The sequence below is a fragment of the Aulonocara stuartgranti genome, assembly GCF_965226115.1.
Source record: "Aulonocara stuartgranti genome assembly, chromosome: 20".
Taxonomy (NCBI): domain Eukaryota; kingdom Metazoa; phylum Chordata; class Actinopteri; order Cichliformes; family Cichlidae; genus Aulonocara; species Aulonocara stuartgranti.
Window position 1 is genome coordinate 10,472,505 of NC_138956.1, and position 24,337 is coordinate 10,496,841.

At 41.9% G+C, this 24,337-nt stretch overlaps 3 protein-coding genes across 4 annotated transcripts in view; all 3 read left to right on the forward strand.

The window, feature by feature from the left end:
• Nucleotides 1-8,419, forward strand: part of hspb7 (heat shock protein family, member 7 (cardiovascular)) — a 10,841-nt gene extending 2,422 nt beyond the window's left edge. Inside the window, exons 1-4 of one of the 2 annotated variants that reach the window (XM_082518020.1) lie at nt 3,093-3,153; nt 5,154-5,334; nt 7,624-7,748; nt 7,861-8,419. In XM_082518020.1, the coding sequence (XP_082374146.1) occupies nt 3,151-3,153; nt 5,154-5,334; nt 7,624-7,748; nt 7,861-8,040 (489 nt within the window). In that variant the 5' untranslated portion in view covers nt 3,093-3,150 and the 3' untranslated portion in view covers nt 8,041-8,419. Of the gene's footprint in view, nt 1-3,092; nt 3,154-5,153; nt 5,335-7,623; nt 7,749-7,860 lie in introns of those variants that run through there. The other variant, XM_082518019.1, reaches the window with a different exon arrangement.
• An 812-nt stretch (nt 8,420-9,231) lies between these two features.
• zbtb17 (zinc finger and BTB domain containing 17) lies at nt 9,232-19,384 on the forward strand. The gene is made up of 15 exons (XM_082518003.1): nt 9,232-9,433; nt 10,881-11,103; nt 11,195-11,374; nt 11,818-12,150; nt 12,442-12,531; nt 13,093-13,376; nt 13,577-13,719; nt 13,817-14,117; nt 14,706-14,793; nt 15,322-15,438; nt 15,544-15,664; nt 16,021-16,151; nt 16,308-16,571; nt 16,671-16,760; nt 18,164-19,384. The coding sequence occupies exons 2-15, from the start codon at nt 10,899-10,901 to the stop codon at nt 18,580-18,582; spliced, it is 2,766 nt and encodes a 921-aa protein (XP_082374129.1). The 5' UTR covers nt 9,232-9,433; nt 10,881-10,898; the 3' UTR covers nt 18,583-19,384.
• A 246-nt stretch (nt 19,385-19,630) lies between these two features.
• ddost (dolichyl-diphosphooligosaccharide--protein glycosyltransferase subunit (non-catalytic)) lies at nt 19,631-24,194 on the forward strand. The gene is made up of 11 exons (XM_082518244.1): nt 19,631-19,904; nt 20,543-20,653; nt 20,741-20,827; nt 20,925-21,028; nt 21,108-21,202; nt 21,379-21,472; nt 22,162-22,310; nt 22,581-22,728; nt 22,820-22,940; nt 23,096-23,202; nt 23,428-24,194. Exons 1-11 carry the CDS (start codon nt 19,670-19,672, stop codon nt 23,575-23,577), a joined length of 1,401 nt encoding a protein of 466 aa, XP_082374370.1. The 5' UTR covers nt 19,631-19,669; the 3' UTR covers nt 23,578-24,194.
• The last annotated feature ends 143 nt before the right edge of the window (nt 24,195-24,337 follow it).

A 24,337-nucleotide genomic window follows, 5' to 3' on the forward strand; every position in this document is an offset into this window, starting at 1 on the left:
GAACAGCCCTGATCCGCTACAATATGCTGCTGAGAATATAGCCCAGAAGAAGCGTATAGTATAGCTTTTATTTTGGAAAGAGCCATTTCTCTGTAATAAACTCTCTTTTCCAAAGATGAGTGATTCCTCAATCAGATACAGGTGTTACCGCGCCAGAGCCGCGGCCCCGAACCGTAGTAAGGAAACCTCTGGCAGTTACTTGAAGGTCCCGTAACTGACTCGTAGTCGGCAACAGCTTACTATACAGGTCAACTCCGCTAGCAAAAAGATCGAAGGAGGCGTAGGAAACTGCTTCACCGAACTTTATTTCTTCTCTAAGGCACGAACACCGCGTACAGTGGGCTGAAACAGTTTACTCACAGCGAGCATCGCCGACACAACTCTGGCTGTCGAGGGAGTTATTATATTCCTTTTATTTCTTTTCTTTTCGTCTCTTCTGTAGCTAACCGTTACTTTTTCCCCTTCTCCGCTCTCTCTCTTCACACACACACACCAGGCAGTCCCGCTACACACATCCCGAATACATTTCCCATCAGGCTTCATCCTTAAAGGGCCATGCCTGTAACACAGGGCTTGCAAAATCGCTAGCCCGACGTCCCGGGGCTAGCGATTTTTCCAGTCGTACTACCAAAATCTATCTCTTCCCTGCCCGTCGGGCTATTGTAGGAAGGAAAAATATATGTCAATGCTTTTGCATTCTTTCGGAAATGTAGCTGGGTAATTATGTCATTGGCATCGGTGAGCCACTGTCAATATGTGACATATTGAAATCGCGTTTGAATTTGCGCTTGTTTTTTGCTTTCAGTTTGCAAATGTCCAGGTGCCTTCCTTTGGCGCACCGGCCGGTCACGACCGGCGGGGGAAAAGTCACTCGGGTCAGAACATGGGGTGCCACCATCATCCCACTTCTGACACCAATGTGGCGAGCTCAGACAACGAGGAGACGGAGGTGTCGTTTGGTCTTGCTTCCCGTGAGCTAGCCAGGGAGCACAGCCGTTTATTGACATCTGCAGAAGAACACTGCCGCTAGCTAACTGCTCAGCGCGGCAACCGCACAGCAACAACAACAACAACACACAAGGCGCCCTCTGACCCCGGAAGGACACACCGTCGCAGCGAGAGGGCGTCACCCGTCACTATGGCAACATAAACAAAACATAACTGTATAAACAGAAGCCCGAACAGCCCTGACCCGCTACAATATGCTGCTGAGAATATAGCCCAGAAGAAGCGTATAGTATAGCTTTTATTTTGGAAAGAGCTATTTCTCTGTAATAAACTCTCTTTTCCAAAGATGAGTGATTCCTCAATCAGATACAGGGCTTGCAAAATCGCTAGAGAGTGACAGCACTGATTGGTGAGTGATGATAATTTGTGCACCAATTCCTCTGACATTGTCTTATCAATCGTTAGCTTACTATGCAAACATGACAAGTGAAATCTCCCGCAGCAAGCTTAAACATATGAGAGGTTGATCGCGCAGAGAATCGCTGACCGTTATGTGTGTGTGTGTGTGTGTGTGTGTGTGTGTGTGTGTGTGTGTGTGTGTGTGTGTGTGTGTGTGTGTGTGTGTGTGTAAAAGCAGCAGGATATATATTTTAGTTCTGCTGAGCCAAATAAGACAGGTCAGGGTGAAGAAGTGACAGCCAAAGAAAAGCTTACCACAAAACGGAAAAGTTATGACAAATCAGACTATAAGGCAAAAAGAAAGTGCAGCTTTATGGTTTCATGGACAAAAGAATTTCTGTGGCTGCAATATGACGAGCTATATAACCGGGGCTGCACATAAGTGGTCCGCAGGTGCGCATTCGCTGTCAAAAAAAAAAAAAACGAACGCGCACAAGATATGAAGTTGCAATGCGTGTTTGCATACATAAGATTTTCTGGAGGAGGACAGACATTTGTTTAAAACTCTTAAAGATGTCGAAGAAGCTCCTTTAAGCAATTACTGTGATGTTCCTCCACCTCCAAAGAAATGTCAGAAGGAGTCCGAACCACAAAAGAAGCACGTATTCTCGGAAAAGTGGTTGCAGGAGGTGAGCTGGCTTCAAACAAATGATGAACGCACAGAGATGTGGTGCAGAATGTGCCGTGAAAATCCCACTCTAGCGGACAAAAACAGTGCTTTGCAACTTCTTATCTGGTGCGCGTCTTTTATTTTGACAGCGAATGCGCACATGCGGACCACTTATGTGCACCCGTGTAAATAACATAATGTTCTGCCAGGTGTGTTGTTGGTTTTCTCTCGATTTCTGAGTCGACAAGCGCCTTTGTTACTGGGACCAGTCATTTTAAGAAAGGCCCCCATTAGAACCCATGAGAAATCCAAGAAATGCATTATTGCTCAGTCTGCAATATCTTTCCCAGAACAAACACCAATTGCAAATAACATACTCAAAATAAACCTGAAAAATCTGTTTAGAACAGCGTACTATGTTGCAAAGAGTGAACTACCACTGGCAAAATTTAGCAGTCTTTGCAAACTTCAAAAAGCAAATGTCCTAGATCTTGGTTCCACTTGTCTCTTACCCGTGACTTCAGTGGAAATTTCAAATTCAGGATCTGACACAGACTGATTCATGTCCTACACAGTTCTTACAAGTTCATAGAAATTTCTGTTCAATTAGAACCAAGTATTTGAGTTGATGATTGTAATTTTTATACAATGTTGTAATTTGTTTTTCAACAATTTTTTGATTAATGTTTTGTTTCCTTTACAATATTATACTTTAATGTATAATATTGTAAAGGAAACAAAACATCAATCAAAAAATTGCTCTCTTTTTTATTCGGGCTACTTACATTTATTTTGGGCTACTAAAAACTGAAGAGTCCCTGCCCGAAGGGCTACCAGGGATTTTGAAATTTTGAGAGCCCTGAGATATATTTATTTTTTTAATTACTTTTGTTTCAGCAACATTAAATTTAAAAACTGTCATTCGTGTAAAGTCCAAGTCAAGTCACAAGTCTTATAACATTTTTTTAAGCCAAGTCTAAAGTCATACAATTAATGACTGGAGTCCAAGTCATGTGACTTGAGTCCTCACCTCTGCAATCACCTGATTTCAGTTTGCGTGTCAGAGGAGGAAAATAGCGCTGCAGTCTAGAGCCTGGACAGTTATTTTTTTAGTGCACAACAGGAAAAAATAAATGGTAAAGTGAAAGACTGCATCGAGGACAGGAAAAATTGCATCATGCTGCTAACACAACACGGTTTCAAGCATCTGCCCAGACAGCATGCTAACGCCAAGCTAGCCAAGAACCCACTGTGGTCAGATTTGTATTCCACTAAGAGACTGATCTTCGAGACATGTCTTCTCATTAGGGATTTGTCTTGGTGTGTGGGATGTTGCCTGGGGTTGATAGTGTTAAATAGTGATTATATGTGTTTCAGCTATTTTACAGAGTAACATGAATTTAATGTAATGTTACTCTGTGGAGTAAATAAGTCATATACTGCATTACGACCAGGGTAATATGTGAAATAATGACTTTTTTGAGTAAAGACTCTGATCACAACAAAGAGGGAAAATACCACAACAAACATGCGCAAACATTTGACCAACAGCATTAATGTAATTTCTGCATTGCTGCTTAAAGATACTGGTGACTCTGAAAACATACCCAATGAGAACTTAATCTATAAGTGATATTGCTAATGGAATAGGAATCGCTAAATTCTTATCAATTCCCATCCCTACAACCAGCAGCTTTAATCTCCATTAGAAGTTTGAAACACTGATTCATATCTGATTCTGAAATAAAGTAACAATATTACTGCTGTTACTAGGTAGGGAGGAGGCTCTGTTAGGGAGGTGCTGAGTTGCTGGGCTGGATTTAGACCTTCAGCAGGGGTCTGTACTGATAAGACTGGAAGAAAATAACACAGTGTGACGTCATTTTCAATACAGGGTAACGTTTCAAAAACAAAGATCACCTTGCATGGTGGATTGCCTGGGAATTTTCTGTAAAGATTGACTGTGATGGTCGTTATTAGATGTTAAGGACTGAGGTTGTGATCTCTGATTTGCCTATAATGTGTCTTACATACAAACCTCCTTTCGACTGGAATAATGAATCACAAGTCAACAAGGCAACCTCAGAGAGCACATAAATGGATTTTAATGGATTAGCTGTCAGCAGCACTAACTAGAAAAAAGGAGCAGAGAGTGTTTACTAATCATGATGGGCTGTGCTCTCCGTGCAGATATTAATAGCCACAAAGCAATGTCACTACCGAGGCCCCTGCCCCCATCCGTGGCTTTGTTTTCAGGCACATTCTTTCCATCTTTGCTTTTCTCCTAACCTACACTCTGAAAATAGAGGTGAGGCGCTTTTTTCACTTTTAGATTGACTTTGCTCGCTTCTCTCAGCACAACACAAGACAGCAGCTGCGTTTTCTGGCACATGATTAGGAGACTGAATTAAATAAACTCATGACACCGTGAAGGATTTCAGTCGAGAACGGGCCCTTGTGAGAGCACAAACATCTCTATAGTGAGATGAAACCATGCCGCGCTACTCCATACGCTGGCATTAAACGGCAGAAACGCGTGCGGATCTAATTTCAGGTCAAAAGACGTGGCCCTGAATATTATGAAAGCAGAAGAAATAGACAGATGGGAGTGATGGAGAGCAGGGGGAATTAAAGCGAGGGCCGGAAAGCTATTTCAGGGATGACGTGTGATGGAGTGACAACTGTTGCCCCCCTCCCCTTTATCCCTTGTCAGCCCCTGCTCTTTTTCTGCCTCTCTCTATCAAATCCCACTCTGCCTCCCTCTCTTAACCTTAGGCCCTTCAGTGCCCAGAACTTTTCCAACCACAGACCCATCTCTCCATCAGCTCTCTGAGTCTTATGATAAATTTAGAACAGTGTTCCCAATGAGCTGTGGCCTGTGTGACACGTGCCACCTCCCAACCACTGCATGGGACCGTATAGTATATAAGGGCCGTGGGTAAAGGGCTGCAAGAGATTGGGGGAAAAGGTTGATACTGCCTTACACAAACCAGAAAAAAAGAATAAATAGACAGACAGAAAAAGAAAGACAGTAAAGGTAGATAGAAGACCTGTGTGTGCAACTATAGCCGCAAGAAGAATCAACTCTCTCCGCCTCCCTCTTTTCTCCTTTTCACTCCTCCTCTGCCTTACCCAGCACTTACAGCCATCCATGAGTGTAACCAACTCCTCTGCCTATCGATCGGAGCGTAGTTTCCACCAGACTTCATCCTCAACTACGTCCTCTGGTAACCCATACATGGAGAAGAGCCGGGGACTATTTGCTGAGGACTTTGGCTCGTTCATGAGGCCTGGGAGCGACTCCTTGGGTTTTTCCAGTAAGTTGGAAGCACATTTAAGGTCTCTGGCATTCGTTTTGTAAACAAAAGAGGTAAAAAATTAATAGTAAAAGAGAGCGGAAGGAACAGCTTTGACGGCAAAGATGATTTATGCCCGCTTGAATGCGATTTGTGTACAGTGGTGTGTTTTTGTTCAAGGAGTGATACTGATAACATATCTTCAGAGGAAGACTATGGTGTGGCTGATCTGTGTGTGGACAGATGTTTCTTTAAGGGAAACTGTAGCCAAGGTGCTGAAAGAATAAACAGAACGGACTCCATTTTTGGACATGTATTTACTCTTTTTTTAAAAGATTTATTAGGAATTTACATATGTGTTTAAAACGGAGGGTTGAGGAGATTTTTTTCTTCACACAGCCTGGTTCATCTACAGGCTCAGTATCTCAGTGTCCACTTGGTGTGAAGTGCTCCGTATCACTTTGCTGCTGGTCCACGCAGACGCGTGTATGTGTGAAATCTGATCTTTAAATGGTCCATGTGCTCCTATGTGTCAGGGGCAGAGCAGCATTGTTTTGGAGCCATGGTTGGTGCTGTAATAGGTGCAGCAGATAAGATGTGAGGTGGGCGCTGCTGAGAAGAAAGCAACGCAATCACACACACACATGCAAGCACACACAGAGTACGTGCAAACCTGGGAATGCTGGACTAACTGCCAACAGTGTGACATCACACACTGAGTATCTGGGATGACGCCTGCATGAGAAATGACCAGATGGTTGCCCAGTGACCAGTGCGCACACACACACACACACACACCACAGTGAGGTGAGGTCACATAATTAAGCTAACCTATACGTGAAGTCAGAGCTAATATCACTCACACACACTCGTTTCCAGTCTGCTGCCGTGTGTGTGAGGTCATGCACCACGCAGGCTTTCAGTGAGCTCAGACTCCACAGGGACAGAGAATAAATCACGCTTTTTTCCTGGACCGACTCACCTATCAGTCCTAGGATATTTAACCGGGACTACAGCTGTGCCTCTTGACAGTTCTTAAAGTCACACCGGGCACGGATTGAATGATTATGCCATGTGGAAGATTCACAGGAGTGACAAAGCCACAAACCATATGTCGGCTGTCGGTTTTCTTGCCTCCAAACTGTTCTCAGAAAACTTTAGTCAGCTGGAAACAAAAAAAAACAAAAATCAACTTCTGGTTAACTCATCACGCTGCTTATTGAACAACCGAGGAGAGAAAGTCATTAACTCAGCAGCTAAAAAGTCAGATATGTTCTCCAAAGAGGTGGTGCAGACCCAAACAGAGCAAAAATGGAAGTGAATATAGAATATGGATGAATGTGGACAGATTAATGATCTGTTTCTTCATGTCTGCTGACTGCCCATAATGTGAGCCAAATTTCAAAACACAGTTAATTTTTACCCCAATTTTTACACCTCGTCAACTAATCACCATTATTACTCATCATATTTTTTGAGCTTGTATATGAATATGAACAACAAGAGCTTAAAAAAAAGGTTTGGGAATTACAAAAGAAACATACAACAAGGGAGTGTAACTGATTTCTATTTGACTCCTCAAAGCACTTCACACAACACCCATCATTCACAAAAGCACTTTCGTCAAAGTGCTTTCTATCGAACAGACAACTTGAGGTTTTAGTATGTTGCCCAAGGGTACTTCAGCATGCAGAGGCCAAGAGTTGGACCACAAACCTACAGCCAACCCAAGCTTATAACACTTGGTATTCCTAATCAGTCTCCCATCCAAGTACTAACCAGGCCCAACCCTGCTTAGCTTTCAAGTTCAGACGAGGGCATGCTCAGTTTGGTAAGCATGCAGCACAGATTCTAGCTCAGATTCATTTAACCATGGAAAACAGATGATCCTCTGAACTGTAATAATTAAGGTGCTTGTGCATCTTTTGTCTCTATTCAATCCATTAAATCGACAATAAAATCCATGTTTGCCCAGAATGTGTGGAATAGAAGGTGTGTCATGCTGTTGAAGCAAAAGCAGAGATTCTGATCATGTCTAAAAATGGATTTTGGTGAATACACACAACTGCAGATCCCTCACTCAAATGAGTGTGTGTAGCCCATCCTTAATGAAGCACCACCTGCAGGTACTCCAGTGATGAACAGCACACGGTTCTCAGACTGGTGGGTTTATTCACACAGGAAGTATTGAAGATGAAAATCTGTGAACGTTAACTGTGCGAGATATATGTACTTTGCACAGTTAATTGTAGCTTCCCGATTCATCATTTGTGCTCTAACATCCTTTCATCGTCTTGGCCGTGGGTTTAGGTGGAGCTGGAAATATCAAGACTCTTGACGATTCGTACCAGTTCACAGTTGACGTGCGAGATTTCTCCCCTGAAGACATCATCGTCACCACATCCAACAACCAGATAGAAGTCCGTGCGGAAAAGGTGGGTGGGAGGTGTTGAAACAAAAGGGGTTAATGTGAGCCAAATAAACCCTAACCAAGCATCCATCTCCACAATACATCGCATGAATCTCTAAAGCTTTCTGTTTTGGCAGTTGGCCCAGGACGGTTCAGTGATGAACACTTTCACCCACAAGTGCCAGCTACCCGAGGACGTGGATCCCACCTCAGTGACATCATCATTGGGCACCGAGGGGACCCTCACGGTCCGGGCACGGCGAAATCCAGCCAAGCATGAGCTCGTACAGACCTTCCGCACCGAGATCAAAATCTAGAGACGGTCCGATCCGTCACTTCCTGTGATTTCATACCATTTCCTGTGCTTCTTATCCTCACTGTCATCATTCAGTTTTACTTCAAACACTCAGAGAGCTGACACTGTGCTCTGTGTGACACAATGCCACTCTGTTGCTGCTCATTTATGTGTGTGAGTTAGCTCATCCCGCACATACACAACGGGACATACACATTAATTTAAGGAGACACAAGGGCTTGGAGCACCATTTTGCACAAAGATGTAGACACACAACCTATCAGTTAACTTCTCCCCTACCCCTCCCAGTGTTATTCTAAAACTTACCGGTCACTTCTAAAGATGATAAGTTATTGTATAATATTATTTGTGTGAATAAAATGATACTGCTTTGACAATAAGCCATCCTGCTCTGTAGAATGCTTTTTATGAACTTCTGATTTTACAAATTATTGACAGGAAACACGAGTTGGCAGTTTAAGAGATTTATTTGTTTATTTACTCGTATTGTTTCAGTTTTGACAGAACTGGAGAAATTTTCTGTGGAGACTTATCACCATCCTTGGTATGACTTGCCTTAAACCACTGTTTTGTTAACCATCTTTGGAATAAAAATCTGCGTAAACCTTGAGCACCACAAGGCAAACTACCCTTGAAATCAATATGAAACGGATTTCGCATTCAGTAGGTGCACAGAGGTGTATATACAAAGGTGCTTCTATTCAGTCTTTTGTGCGTGGGAGCATTATGAACCATCCTGTCCTCCTTTCAGGAGAATAGGGTTTCAAAGGAGGTATTCTCCAATATAATTTGGAAGTCATTGTTGTTTATAATTTCCTCCACTGTACGTGAGCTATGCAGTGGCTTTTTCCTTAGAAATATACAGGAGCATATACTTTTTGTATCGCAGAAAATTAATTTCTCCTTGTTCTTTCAGTTTTCCGATGATTTAAGACAAGGACCTCTTCTGATTGTATAAAATAAAGCCTAAAGATATAGCTCATTTTAGCACGCAGGGATTCAGTTTGAAATTTGTGATTATTAAGTTAGACTTAGAGCGCTTATTTACACACTACACGTGCCTGTAATGACAAACTATTCTATTACAAATCCATTTTAGCTCCACTGTGTTATGAAGGTATCAGCTTTGCACATTATGTAACTTGGGTGTATCGCGACACCGCGTGGCCTCTGTCGGCAAAACATTGGTTCCCACTGCGCGTGCTCCAGCGATACATCCGGCCGGTCCCTATCAATCGATCAGAGAGAGGAAGATGGCGTTGGATGGAGTGAGCGGGGTATGATCGATCACCGAAAAACTCGATTGGGTTCGTTTTTCCCATCTGAGCCAAAAACTCCGTAAGACCGCTTGGACCAGCAGTTTCAAGCCCGAGTGAAGACGAGATAACAAGGAGGTAAATCGGAAGTTGGTTTCTGTTAAAATGGCGCTTCTTAAAAAACCGAAAAGAACAGGCTAGCTGTGGAAACAACAAGAGGGGAGGCCGGACTCGCAGCTCCGCCATCTTGTTCCCTCACCACACGCATGTAGGCATGCTAAATTAATCCCTGATAACAAAGCTGCAAGGATTGAGGAATTGCAATCGATATATTGCACCGTCAAACCACGCTGTCAAAACTTGTGGAGAAACTGACGTTCAAGTTAAAAAAAAGAAAAAGAAGAGAGAATTAAAAATAGCTGCACAGCCAGCGGGACACGAGATTACGCTTCATCCTTGCGTTAATGTCGTATCTCGCGGTTTAGTTGGCCTTTAGCATCTTTCGCGTTGCATTTCGGATTTAAGCTAGCAGTCATTTTGAGTGGTTGATTTTCAAAACGCCGTTTTTGTCCTTAAAAACACACACGCAACATGTTTGTGAAGTTTGGTTCATAGGTTGCGTCCCATGGGACAGTTGTGAGTCTGGAGGAGATGTCATTATCTAACATAACAACTGAAACAAAGTACTTAGACATTACCAGTGGCAGCGTTGCTATAATTATTATAGTTTTATTACTGTTATTATTAATAATAATTTAGTTTAGATTTTATTATATTAGTTTAGTTTTTATTGGTTTCAGTTTTCATTTTGCTATTGGTTATTACTTATGCCAAATGCCAGAGCCAAAATTTTACCTCATCAACCAGTTTGTGCCAAAATTCTAACAGATTAACACATACCATATTTATTTATGTTTCCTCTGTTATTTTCCAAATTCCAAAAATAGTTTTAGTTAGTTTACCCCTTTTCATGGTCTAGGTTTTATTTTTATTTATCTAACTAGAATATTTTTCAAAGCTAGTTTTAGCTTTTGTTTAGTTTTAGTTAACAATGATAGCCGTGGTTATAGTCCAAAGGAAGACACAAATTAGTGTGAGGAATACAATTGCTGTTATTAAAACTGCTTGTGAAACAACACATACACAGTTAAAAAACTGATTTAGCTTGTTGGACGCTAACTTTAATACATCTCTGTGCTGATACATTGTAAAAGGGGTAATTGTGAAATTAAAATGAACACAACTTTCCAGTTTTAAATAAGGATAATAAATAATGTAATGGTGTAATGTGACATATAGTCTAGACACAGAATTTATACTTCATTATAGCTCATTATATCTTATTTCTGTTGACTTATATTAATTTGTAATGTATAGGTTTAGTTTTAAGGCTGATACATCTATTTTTCTGAAAGCAATCATCCCCTAATATTGACTGACCGCAGTCAGTCAATAATAAAACTACTATGCTGTCGGAGGATGCATAATTATATCAGAGGTGAAGAATGCAGACACAGATTTAACCTGACCATCACAGCCTTTTCAAGCTTCCTCGTGCTCCACATTTCATCCGTTTTATCCACAGAGCTTGTCCTTCAGGACGATGGAGTTCCCGTGGCACAGTGGGAAAGTTCTGGAGCAGCTTAACCGGCAGCGCAAGCAGGGCCTGCTGTGTGACTGCACCTTTGTCGTGGACGGTGTGGACTTCAAGGCCCACAAGGCTGTGCTGGCTGCCTGCAGCGTGTACTTCCGCACCCTCTTTCTGGACCAGAAGGATGTGGTACATCTGGACATTAGCAATGCAGCAGGTCGGTCCCCGTCAGGTTATGTGCTCTACCCTATCTCTGCCTCGTCTCTGCTGTCTAACTGGATGTGTTGTTTTGATGAATGTCGTTTCAGGCTTGGGTCAGGTCCTGGATTTTATGTACACTGCAAAGCTGACTTTAAATCTGCAGAATGTAGAAGACGTGCTGTCGGTAGCTCACTTTTTACAGATGCAAGAAATCGTGAATGCGTGTTCTGCGTACCAGTCGTTGTCAAATCCAGCCCCGTCCGTCATAACACTGGATTTTGCTGTTGGTGAGTCAGGTCCTCGGTGAATACTCGTGTCTGTACCCTTTTTTTCTTTATTTCAGATAAATTGTCATTGCCCTCAGCTAATTCGTCCATGCCTTGATTCTTCAAATGAATCATCAGGTTGCTTTGTATTAAATTTGTCAACCAATTTTACCGTCACTTTTCATAGCATGATGACAAACGTGTATTTCTGCTGTGTCCATGTTTGGCAGTAGTCCTAACAGATGCTGTTCTACATTAAAAAAGATAAATGAAAAGTAATTAATACATATTTACCCGATTGTTGTTTTGTTGAGCTCATAACATGGTTCTTTATCTGTTCTTATTGGCATTCAGTTTGTTGAAAATGGAACACAGTCGTCATTGATTCTGCATTCTAATGTGTGAAATGTTGCTCCTGATAATTTCGATTTGATTTGATTTTAATTCTGTCTTTAACACACCAGATGAAAAAACAGGTGAAGGAGAGCAGAAAGAGGAAACTGACAGTCAGCTGTCAGATTTGGCATCACAAGCCGAGGAGTGCCCTCGTAGCATTCCCACAGAGGATAAAGAGACCATTCAAAGTCAGGACATTTTAGAGGAAGAGCTTTCTGCCAAAACACAGGAGCCTGTTTCTCAGCCGAAACCCACTAGAACCCACACAGGCCGCGGACGACCCCCAAAAACGTCCCACCTTCTGACTCAAAAGAAGACGTCTGTCAAGAACAAGGAAGAAAGTGGTGCATTAGACGCACCCGCCTTCCAGGACGACACCGCTGATGCCGACTACATACTGAGTAAATACATATTCATAGAAAGTCTTTTCAGTTATTTAATTATGATGTATGCTAGCATGTTTAAAGTTTGAAAGGATCCACATGATGCTAGTAGCTTTTTATTTGATGGCATTTGATATCTTGATATATTATTTTATCCATTATTAATGTTTTTAAGAAACGATAGGTTATATAAATAAATACATACATAAATGTTTAAAATCAAGAGTTAAATTCAATGGAAAGAACACAAATGATTGTGATGGCTTAACAAAGAAGTGTTTTCGTTTTTTATTTTATTGTTTTTATTAGAATCACCGTTAAAATCTGCTGGCAGTTCGCCTTATATGAGCTCCCGCGGGAGGAGAATCAGAAAACCACCTCGACGAAACTTCCCACCTGGTGAGCGCTCTGTCCTGAAGGAACTTATGCAATGCCCCTTTCGTTTAAGCTTCCCACTGGACAAACTCTGTGCAGAGGCAGGAAAAGCGAAGTCATTTAAAAACACCTCTAGATTCAGGTTGATTAGTGCTCGAATGATTATCCGAGTGCTGTTTTCCGCATTTTCACATTCCGTTTAAAATGCCAGAAATGTGATTAAAAACATGTATATTTCTTCAGCACCTTTCAAACACGCAGTCATTTCACATTAATCTAATAGGATTTAGAGCATTTGCTTTGTATTAGAATAAACACATTTCTTTAAAGGTTGCAGCAAACCTGCTTCTTGTATTTGTTTCATTGCTGATGGTGCTAGTTGTTGCCTCAGTTGTAGCTGGTATGTCTGGAAGACGCAGTGGGGAACATTAACGTAAGAGTGACCTCTGTCTGATGTAAAGAATGTCATCACTTTAACAGACCGATGAAGCCAGTAATCCCATATCTCAAAAAGTCATTGCTATTCCCCGTCAAAGCTGTAGACAGTTTGTCATTTTCAGAGCTTTTCTGCTCTTGTTCTCCCAGACAATGACTCAGAGGATGAAGCCCCATCACAGGCAAAAACTGATAATAAGGTGGCAGAGCCAGCAGGGGTGGCTGAAGGGCAGGAAGAACACTCTTTGGAGACCGGCGATGTGGAGGCTGATGATATTGATGATAACGAGGATGGAGAGGAGGATGACGAGATAAGTCAGCAAATGGAAGGAGACAGCCCAAGCAGCGAGAGAGATGGAAGACAAGCTCAGTCAGCGTGCATGAGCAGCCGATCTGAATCAAAGCCTTACAGCTCCGTGACACACAAATGTGAGGTGAGGGATTTGTGGGACGGCCTAAGTTGCGCTGTGCCTGCTTTTCCTGCTCTGGTCTGCAGGCTCTGAAGATATAAATGTCAATGCTGGGAGCTTTCATGAAAAGCTGGGCATCATAGATGCTTTTATGCAAATGTTGGTCACATTTGCATGCATATCTTTGCATTAAAAGGCTTCACGATATATTTTCCTCTTTTTAGGACTGCGGGAAGAAATTCACCCACACGGGCAATTTCAAGAGGCACATGCGTATTCACACTGGAGAGAAGCCCTTCAGGTGCCGGGACTGCAACAAGGCTTTCTCTGACCCCGCAGCTTGTAAAGCCCATGAGAAAACACACAGGTGGATGGCTTTTCCTTTTCCTTTTCATATTCATTTAGTGTATCTTTGCATACTTCTGCAGAGGGCTTAATTAAAGTGAGCTGTCGTTGACTCCTAGCCCCCTGAAGCCGTACTGCTGCTCTACTTGCGGAAAGAGCTACCGTCAGATCAGTCTGCTCAACCTGCATCGCAAACGTCACACAGGGGAAGCGCGGTACAGCTGTGAAGTTTGTGGCAAGCTTTTCACCACTTCGGGCAATCTGAAGCGCCACCAGCTGGTGCACAGCGGCGAGAAGCCATACCACTGCGACTACTGCGAGAAGGCTTTCTCTGACCCCACGGCCAAGATGCGACATCTGGAGACACATGACACAGAGAAGGGCAACAAGTGTCCACACTGCGACAAACGCTTCAACCAGGTACCCTTGGAAAGGTTTGGCTTTTCTGTGGACAAATATAAACACGATGAATGAATAACATGATTCCAGGCAACACTATTTTTAATTGAAAAATCTTAGCTGGATAGTAATATTCACTGTTTGTATATGTATATATATATAACTCTGCCTCAAACCCCTTGGGAATGATATGTGTGTGTTCCTCAAACTAGGGTCCTCTTCCTGAGGCCCGTGAGTCTTATGAGTCTGGACAGAAGCCTCTGATGATGTGCCTGAAATGTGCTGGTACCACTCTTACAGTTTGGGGGTTACCACTTAGACCACTTTGGACTTTACCTTCCACACCCGCTTTTGCAGCTGGATGTGGGTGAGGGAAGGGAGATAGGAGAAAAACAACACGACTCTCTTTAGAACAACAGGTCAGGGTACAAATCCTCTGCAGGGCATGGATACAGTAAGGTTCCCCAGGCTAGATCCCTAGTTCTATCCAAACCTGCGCCAGAGAGACTTAACTAAAGTCATACTGGCTTGGCTGTCACCCCGGTTGAGCGCGCATATACTTAAGTGTCATTTAAGGAACATTTTTGTTGTTTTGTGTTTCCTCGTTAGGTTGGGAATCTAAAAGCTCATTTAAAAATCCACATTACAGACGGGCCTCTCAAGTGCAAAGAATGTGGCAAGCAGTTTACCACTTCAGGTAAAAAAAGAAGTAATAACAATGTTGCTTTTTTTCTCCCTGCATTTTTATTGTCACAGTGAATAAAACGCTCTCTGTTTCTTCATGAATACAAATTCTACCTGTCATATTGATCTTGAGAGAAATTAAGGACCAAAAAAATATCAAAACATACACCATTGATTTGTTATTTTATTTATTTATTTATTTTTGTACTTACTAACAGAAACCTACTTTGCTCCTTTCCGTTAGTAGGTAGTGTTAGTCAGTGTTATTCAGTTTGAAAATGGTTTGGGATATACAAAAAACCCATTAAACTGCATGCAAGTACAACAAATGTTATATTTAGAGATTCAGTAATAATTATAATATCACTAATAATATTAAAATAATGATAAATACTATTAAAATAAAGTGTGATATCCAATAGTTAGACCATACATGAACAAAATTATTTAATTGCTTTTAGTTGGTGTGTTACTATGTAGAATTGTTTTTCTTCTTTGAGCCATTTGGTCTAATCTGTGTGTACTAATACCTGCTTTTTAGGGAATCTGAAGAGGCACCTGCGGGTTCACAGCGGGGAGAAACCGTACGTCTGCGGGCACTGCCAGAGAGCTTTCAGTGATCCCGGAGCTCTGCAGCGGCATGAGCGCATCCATACAGGTACTCTGGGGATTCTGGGGAACTTATTTTCATTCTTCCATCTGAATCCCTGTGTGAATATTATCTACTTCCCACGATAGTGAAACAGTTATTTATATGTTGCAGGAGAGAAGCCCTGTGTCTGTATTATCTGTGGTAAAGCTTTCACTCAGGCCAGCTCCCTCATCGCTCATGTCCGCCAGCACACGGGAGAGAAGCCCTACGTCTGCGATCGCTGTGGTAAAAGGTCAGCACGGCACAGTGCTGCAATGATAGGCTCAGGTTTCAAACTCACTTGTAGCTGAGGTATAGAAACTGGCATTATTTAACAGGGATGTTTGAGAGGGGAATATTAAGTGTAGTTTAGAGGTTTTGACCTGTGTAGGCGGTAATGAGAATTGAAGATAATATAGATTTGTGGTCATTCTCAAAGGTCAAGTAACAGTGACCTGTTATAGTTCATTCAAATGATAGTGAGAGTACTGAGATTGACCAAATTAGAGATTAAAATACTGTTTAAAAGATTATTTTCTTATGAACAAAATGAATAAATGTGTCAGTAAAGTAGATGAGAGGAAATATCATATATATGTTTTTGTGCAGGTTTGTGCAGTCTAGTCAACTGGCCAATCACATTCGCCATCACGACAACGTCCGCCCGCACAAGTGTCAGATGTGCAACAAGGCATTTGTTAATGTGGGAGACCTGTCAAAGCACATCATCATTCACACAGGTGAAGAACAAATTTGTTACAAGGCTTTTTTTTGGGAGAGTGAGGGTTCACCTGTTGAGCAGCTAAGTCTCTGTTTCCCACCACATTTGTATCCATCCAGCAGAACTCTGATCTTTCACCGTCAATTGACTACTTATCTTTGTTTTGTTGTCTCAGGAGAGAAGCCGTTCCTGTGCGATAAATGTGGTCGGGGGTTCAATCGCGTGGACAATCTGCGCTCTCACGTCAAGACTGTGCACCAAGGCAAGGCCGGCATGAAGCGGCTGGTGGTGTCAGAGGGAAGCTCAGACGAGTTGGGTGATGGAGGAGCGGGGCCATGCACCTCTGACAGCGAGATCAACATCGTCACCGTCACCACGGAGGACATCGTCACACTGGCGACAGAGGCCCTGGCGGCCAGTTCTGTAGCTCAGCTGACAGGTCAGACTACATCTTCAAGGCTAGAATGTAATCAACAACACAGATGTTTGTAGATGGCTGTGAGGCACAGACGGTGACAATGTTTGTGTCTGTTAACAGTAGTTCCAGTGGCTGCTTCGGTTTCTGCAGATGAGACCGAAGCTCTGAAAGCTGAAATCACCAAGGCCGTGGAGAAAGTGCAAGAAGCAGGTAAGACCTGGCATTATAAAAACATGTAATGTTATGAATAGGGATGGGTACCGGTGTCCGGTGCCATGATGGCACCGGTTCTGACATAAACGGTAGTAACCAGACTGAAAAGCAGCGCACATTTCGGTGCTTTATTTCGGTGCTTTTTTTTCCTGAGCTGTGATACACTTCTAGCCAATAATTTTACGTTTCCGAGGATAGTAGGCGGGTCCAGGTACGTGCGTTCTTTTAGAGCAGAGCTACAGATTAAAAATGTCCAAGGCGAAGCGGTCAAAAGTCTGGCTGTACTTCACAGCAAAATATGCAAGCTCAGCAGCAACAAGTGCTTTAAGCTGATACTGTGATACTGTCAAAGGAGGTAACACCTCAAATCCGATGAAACACCCGGCGACGCATAGCGTTTTTTTTAAAAGCCCAGAAATGCGCCGTATGATAGCTTGCTGCGAGACCTCACACCGAGCACATCTACTGTGCGTGGGTTGCCTGTTATCGGACCCGGAGTTAGCAATATCCCCCAAAAACACGAAGAGGAGAGTCCTGGCCCCTAGCCCTGTCAGTGTAGCAGAAATGATGACGGATGATGATGGCAGCAGCAGCTGCCGTTCTTCTCTGCGTGAGTAGCTTCATGTTGTTCGTGTGTAATTTACGTTTAGTAGGCTAACCACCTTATTACATTAATGCATGTAAGGTGAACTAGCAAACATCATCATAGCTACATGCGGCTGTCCTCTTGTTTGATGGCAGATACTCCCTTCACCCTGGCCAAAAAGGCCTAAAATGACCAAAGAAAAAGTGGAAAACAGTTAAACATGAGAGGTTTTGGACAAAGTTTGTGTTTTTTCCCATTGATTAAGCACTGCTTCCAGCCAAGAGTGATACCATATATGCCCCATAGCTGCAGAAAAGGCTAACATTGTTATCTTTTTACAAAAAACCAGCTGAACATGAGAGGTTTTTGGACCAATTTTGTGTTCTCCAGTCTTTAAGCACCGGTTTGAGCACCGTTTGAGCACCGGCACCGTTTCAAAAGTACCGATTTGGCACCGGTATCGGATAAAACCTAAACGATACCCATCCCTAGTTATGAATGACAACAAAATATCAGACATGGTTTGGGGGAGTAGCAGTATGGAGTGTTACGCTTATAAGCTGAAGTCCATTTATTGACTCTGAAAACAATAATCAGTAAAAGAAGCTGAATATGTACGTATGAGTATGTGAGACAGATTTTGAAGTACACAGCTACTTGCATAACCATCTAAATGGTCTCAATGAGAAGTATTATTACAGTACTGTAAACAGTACCGTAAACTTCATCAGAAGCCAGTTCCTTTTTCTTACACAGAACAGGACACAGATTGAAAAATGGTTCGTTTGTTCATGAAACCTTCTTCTCTTCTCAGATCCCAACACGCAGATTTTGTATGCTTGTGATTCGTGTGGCGATAAATTCTTGGATGCCAGCTCCTTAGCTCAGCACGTACGCATCCACACAGCTCAAGCCCTGGTCATGTTTCAGGCAGATTCCGACTTCTACCAGTACACCGCAGCCACCACTGCCGAGGGGGATTCCACTGCAACATGGCAACCCACACCCGAACAGGTCATCCACGAAGGAGAGCTAATCTTCCGTGCTCAGGTTGGAGAGGGAGAAACAGAGGACGGGATGATTGGAGAGGCGCAAGAACAAGAAGAATCAGAACAGGAAGTTCAGGAGAAGGTGGAGAATGGACAGGTGGAGACCACCACTGAGATCAAAACATATGAAAAAGATGTAGAGGAGGACAAGGAGCAGGAGATGGAGTGTGAGAGGCAGTCGTAGTGGGGCAGATTTGTTTAAAGTGTGTGTCATTTTGCTTGTAAATGAAATGAGATTTATACTGTATAAGGAGAAGTAAGAAATGAAGTGTGTTTATGAGTTTTGTTAAATATGAACTGGATTCATAACAGACACTGTTCCTGAAAAAAAATTCTTTCCAGATTTGTGATCAGTAATCATGTCCTGTTTTCAGCAAACAAGGTGAGATCTAGTAGTTTTTGTAAACGTTGAGAGGCGGTTATGCTACTTTGTGTAGTTTATTTTTAGACTTCAGTGTAGGACTGTGCTTCGTCCATTATATAAAACATTTTAAAGTCTGTCTTACCCAGTATAACTTAAAGAAAAGAATTCTATGTGATATTTTTCCCATTTTTATGATGAAATAATAATATAATCATTTTCTTTAAACATCCAAAATATTTTTCTTGTACTTAAAGTATTTTCATGCAGAGAATGTTACTCAAAGGCTATCTACATGAACATATATGAGTACTAAACTAAAGTAAAGGACACTTGATGCCTTTTTACAGAAGCAAGGTGTTGTAAATCTTGTGTTTGGATAATATTTGTATATTTGTCATGTTACCTCTGAAAAGATTAGACTTGTGTACAGTGACGACAAACTGACAAATGTCACAAGACATTTTTGTGTCACTATTGATTTTTGTGTCATTAATTTGTCTGCAGAATGGATATAACCCCTAATACTACTTTTACTGGAAGATGCCATCAGCTCAATAAAGAATTGCCACTGCTTGTGTTGTGCTCTTGTTTTTACTAAAAATAAATAAAAAGAATAACAAAGGCTTATGTGCCTTGCTTATTATTTAAAAACAGAAATAACTTAAATGACAGCTGAAAGGCATAATCCTTTAAGTCGTTTAAACGCCGTTTTTGTTGTAAATATTCAGTAAAAATGTGCATATTTATATTTCGATGCCTGGACTTACCTGTTTGCCAGGCTTACAATGAAGCTCTCACGCTATTGGTTGACTGGCAGTCAGAGCGACGCGTTCCGCTCTGTGATTGGCTGCCTCTTAGGGTCAGAGTTTAGTCAACTGCTAACGCTGACGTCGACTTCTGCAGCAAAATGGCGGCGCTGACAGCAGTCATGCAGACGAACCGGTCCGGTTCTTTATCATCGTCCAAAAAACGAACCGGAACGGTGTTAATGAGGCGGTTCAAGCTTTTGGACCATAGCGTCCTTTTATTGCTGTCGTTAGCCTCCGTGCTGCATTGTGCTTTGGCTGACGGTAAGACGTTGGTGCTGCTGGACAACCTCAACATCAAAGACACCCATTCAATCTTCTTCCGCAGTCTGGCAGGTCAGTATGATAATACTATTTTTTTGCAGCTTTACTTACTCTGCTATGCAGTCGTATATATGCCTCGTTTACCGGGCATCAGCAAGTTTTTGGCAGCTAACAAAAAGCCGCTGCTAGACCAGAAATTGATGCACGATAGCAAGAATGCTAACATTAGCTTAGCTGGAATGTGTTCGCGGTCCTAACGTAATTTGAGCCTCTTACAACTCAGTGTAATATAATAATATAGATGAAGATGTGCTCGATGCTGTTGTTGTTAAAATTATTTAAATAATACTATGCATTTCCGTGCATATTTGCATTTCCGCTCCTCTGCTCTTCTGGTTTGCTGGTAGGTACAGTAGTGGGAGAAATCCACTTTCCTGATTAGGCAACAGTCTTCAAAAGAGGAGTTCATACAGTTTGGGTTATTACTGTTTTAAGAAGACATGTAAAACAAAACGTTTTGTCTGAAGATACAACTTTTTGTAATACTCGGGGATATTGCATGCTTTTGTTAGAGATAACATCAGAGCTTGCACACCTTTGCTGTATCCTGTTGTAGTAAACATGTCCTAATTTTCAAAAACCACTGTGTTAAAACTTTAGCCTTAGTGCAGCATTGTTACTGTTAATTATAATGCATCTGTCTTCTTCAGACCATGGATTTGACCTCACCTTCAAGACCGCTGATGATCCCTCCCTGTCGCTGATCAAATATGGCCAGTTCCTGTATGACCACTTAATTATCTTCTCACCATCAGTTGAAGGTGAGTTTCGCAGCGTTAAAACAAAAAATAAATAAATTGTGGCAGGTGATTTCTTCCTGAAGGTAAACACTTTTTTGTCATCCGCAGACTTTGGTGGAAATATAAATGTGGAGACTATTACATCCTTCATTGACGGTGGGGGCAATGTCCTGGTTGCTGCAAGTTCAGACATCGGTCAGTTGATTTATAACAGTGTTTGTTCAAGTCATATATTATTTGAAATGTTTAAGTATGATCATTCAAGTATTTTTGTTTTGTTCTTGTTTCACAGGCGACCCTCTGAGGGAGCTGGGCAGTGAGTGTGGCATTGAGTTTGACGAGGAAAAGACTGCCGTCATTGATCATCACAACTATGATGTGTCTGATCCTGGAGAGGTAAATGGCTTGGCCTTTACACAGCTGCCATTTTATGTTTTGTTATGTTGTTGTAATTTGTGATCTTTTGTAACTCCAGCATACCCTGATTGTCGCTGACCCAGAGAACCTGCTGAAAGCTCCCACTATTGTCGGCAAACCCACCAAGAAACCTGTTTTATTCAAGGGTGTCGGGTAAGCACAGTGATTTTCACGCTGATGTGTAATAAATGATAAATTCATCCTTTTAGCTGGAGCAGAGACTTGTGTCAGAAGATGTAACAGATAGTGTTGTTAGATTTTTAGTCATTGTAAAAGATTAACTCCCATGCTCAGTGGAAAATATATTGAATGTGGCTCACTTCTTCCAGCATGGTGGCAGACCCAGACAACCCTCTTGTCCTGGACATCCTTACTGGGTCCTCCACCTCCTACTCCTTTTTCCCTGACAGACCCATCTCACAGGTAATACTGTTGACATGTCATGATAATGTCAGGTAATGAATTATGATTTATTCAGGACAAACTGTCCCGGGCATGATAAGTAGCCCTTTAAAATTAAAATTGTGTAGTAATGCTTTTGGAAGAAAAAGACAAGCTTATTGTGCACTACCTCATTTTCTCCGCGATGTATAACGTGGTCAAAGTTTCAGAACAAAGGGTGGAGCTAAAACTGCTTTGTTCAGGCAGAATGAACCACAGGGCAGCACCAAGCCCAGTATGAGATGATTAAGGATTATTTTCAACTATTTTTAACGCAAAATTACGCTGGTAGAGTCCAATAATAAACAAGTTGAGTTGAGATCCTTGTATAACTATTATTAGCCTGAATGGATATTCAGTTCACTTCAATTTGATTTTATTTATAGAGAGAATCAAATCACAACAACAGTCACCTCAAGGCATTTTATATTGTATTGTGAAGAGGAAAGCTCCAACAATCAGAAGACCTGCTATGAGCAAACACTTGATAGTGAGAAGAAAAACTTCTCGGTATCACCCCTTTTAACAGGACCAAACCTCATGCACAACCACGCTCAGGGAGGGGCAGCTATTGGCCATGACCGTTTGGGAACAGGAGGTACTAAGTTAATTTTACTTTTTTAATGTTGTTGTTGTTTTGTTTTGTTTTGTTTTTTTTTTAAATGCTGTAGTACCCCCACGCTGTTGGCAAGAACACCCTGCTGATCGCTGGGCTCCAGGCTCGAAACAATGCCAGAGTGGTGTTTAGTGGCTCCTTGGACTTCTTCAGCGATGCCTTCTTCAACTCTGCAGTGCAGAAAGCCACACCAGGTTCACAGAGGTACTCCTGTCAGTGATGGCCTGGCTTGTTTTTCTTCCATGTGAATGTTACAAGTTCAAACACATTTACTGCAGATTTCTGCAAGTTTAGATGCTTAGAATGTGTTCCACTGAGTTTGCAGTTTAGTGCGTTTGACCTCCTAAAGCTAATCTGTAGGTGGAAAACAGCCTTAAAATGTAAGATTGTAATAACTAGTCACTGATATTAGATTTGGTTACAATATAGTTGGTTACAGATGTCAGTGTTCCCTGTCCTTGTGGGCTTTTTCAGGCACGAGCGGACAGGGAACATGGAGCTGGCCGAGGCTCTGTCTCGCTGGGTGTTCAAGGAGGCTGGAGTCCTCAGAGTGGGAGCTGTTACCCATCATCGCGTGGGGGAGACCGACGCCCCCACAGCATACACCATCACCGACCTCGTGGTGGGTCTTGTTGTCTGTTTGTTATCATCACCGTGAAGATATTTGTTTTTAATGCAGTGTCGCTCAATCACTGTAAACCCTTTTCATGCAGGAATACAGCATTGTCATTGAGATGTTGTCCGAGGGCCGTTGGATCCCATTCGACGGAGATGATATCCAGCTTGAGTTTGTGAGGATCGATCCCTTCGTCCGGACTTATCTCAAGAAAAATGGTATGGTATTGTATTATAGAATATATTTACATTCATTTACGTCTTGTTTACAACCTACATGTATTGTTTTTATAATGTTTGGCAGGATTGACTTCATATTCTCGTCATATTTACAAACTGCATTTATGATAAATGTTCCATTGTTGTTCAACTAGGAGGTAAATACAGTGTCCAGTTCAAGCTGCCTGATGTGTATGGAGTCTTCCAGTTCAAAGTGGACTATAACCGACTAGGATATACACATCTCTACTCCTCCACTCAGGCAAGTTCATCAGAAGTTCCCTCCTAAAGACTGAGTCATGTTGAGTTTATTTACTATAAGATAAATGTATAGAAATGGTAAAAATTGAAAGTATTGCTCAATTAATCATCCTGGTTACTACCTCTGTTCTTTTATCAATCATTTGTTGTAATAGTAACATAGTAACCTATTAGTTGATGTGCTGTATGGCTTGCTAACTAATCCAGTTGTGTTTCTCCACCGTAGGTATCGGTGCGTCCTCTGCAGCACACCCAGTATGAGCGCTTCATCCCCTCAGCCTACCCATACTATGCCAGTGTCTTCTCCATGATGGCTGGACTCTTTGTCTTCAGCGTAGTTTTCCTCCACATGAAAGAGAAGGAGAAGTCTGACTAATACAGAATGCCAGTGGGGAAGAGAAAATAAGACTGGAAGTGAACTTGTGGTGTGAAGAGTGGAAATGAATGTCGTGATGGCTTGAGTCTTCATGCAGGGACTTGGACTGTTTCTGTTCTGTTATTGGGGAACTCACTTTGTCGGGGTCTGAGGGCCAAAAGATGACTGTAATGCAGTGGTTGTGGGAGGTTTTTTTACACTTTGGAATCACTCAGTGGCCCTTGTCTGTTCAGAAGTCAGTCAGCGTTTGTTTAAAGTTGCTTTACAATTGATTAAATATTTCAAGTCAAACATTTGCTTAGAAATGGGGAAGAAATTTACAATAAAATTTGACCTGCATTGTTTTATTTTTCAGCCAGAAAAGTTTATTGTGGTAACTACATGCACTGATTATGGCAACAACTCATTTGTTTGTTTGTTTTGATAAGATTAATGTGTTTCCAAATAAGTTGGAGTCATCTTAATAAAATATTGACATTCCACTCAATAGAAATGCCTGTTGTCTCTGTAACTTAACACGCAATAACGGTGTTCATTGAAATGTTACGAGTGGTTTGGTCCACTGAATGTGGAGCTGCTATGATTTGTGCTTAAGGCAAAATAAATGTTTAATGACACTCATTTTAATGTGCAGATACTTAACAAGAAGCGAAATGTGGGGAAAAGTAAAAATGAACAACTATCAAAACTCTAGATATTAAACAAACCTTAATCTTGATATGTGCACATTTTTAAAAAAGAGCCAGGGTGCTTTAGCATT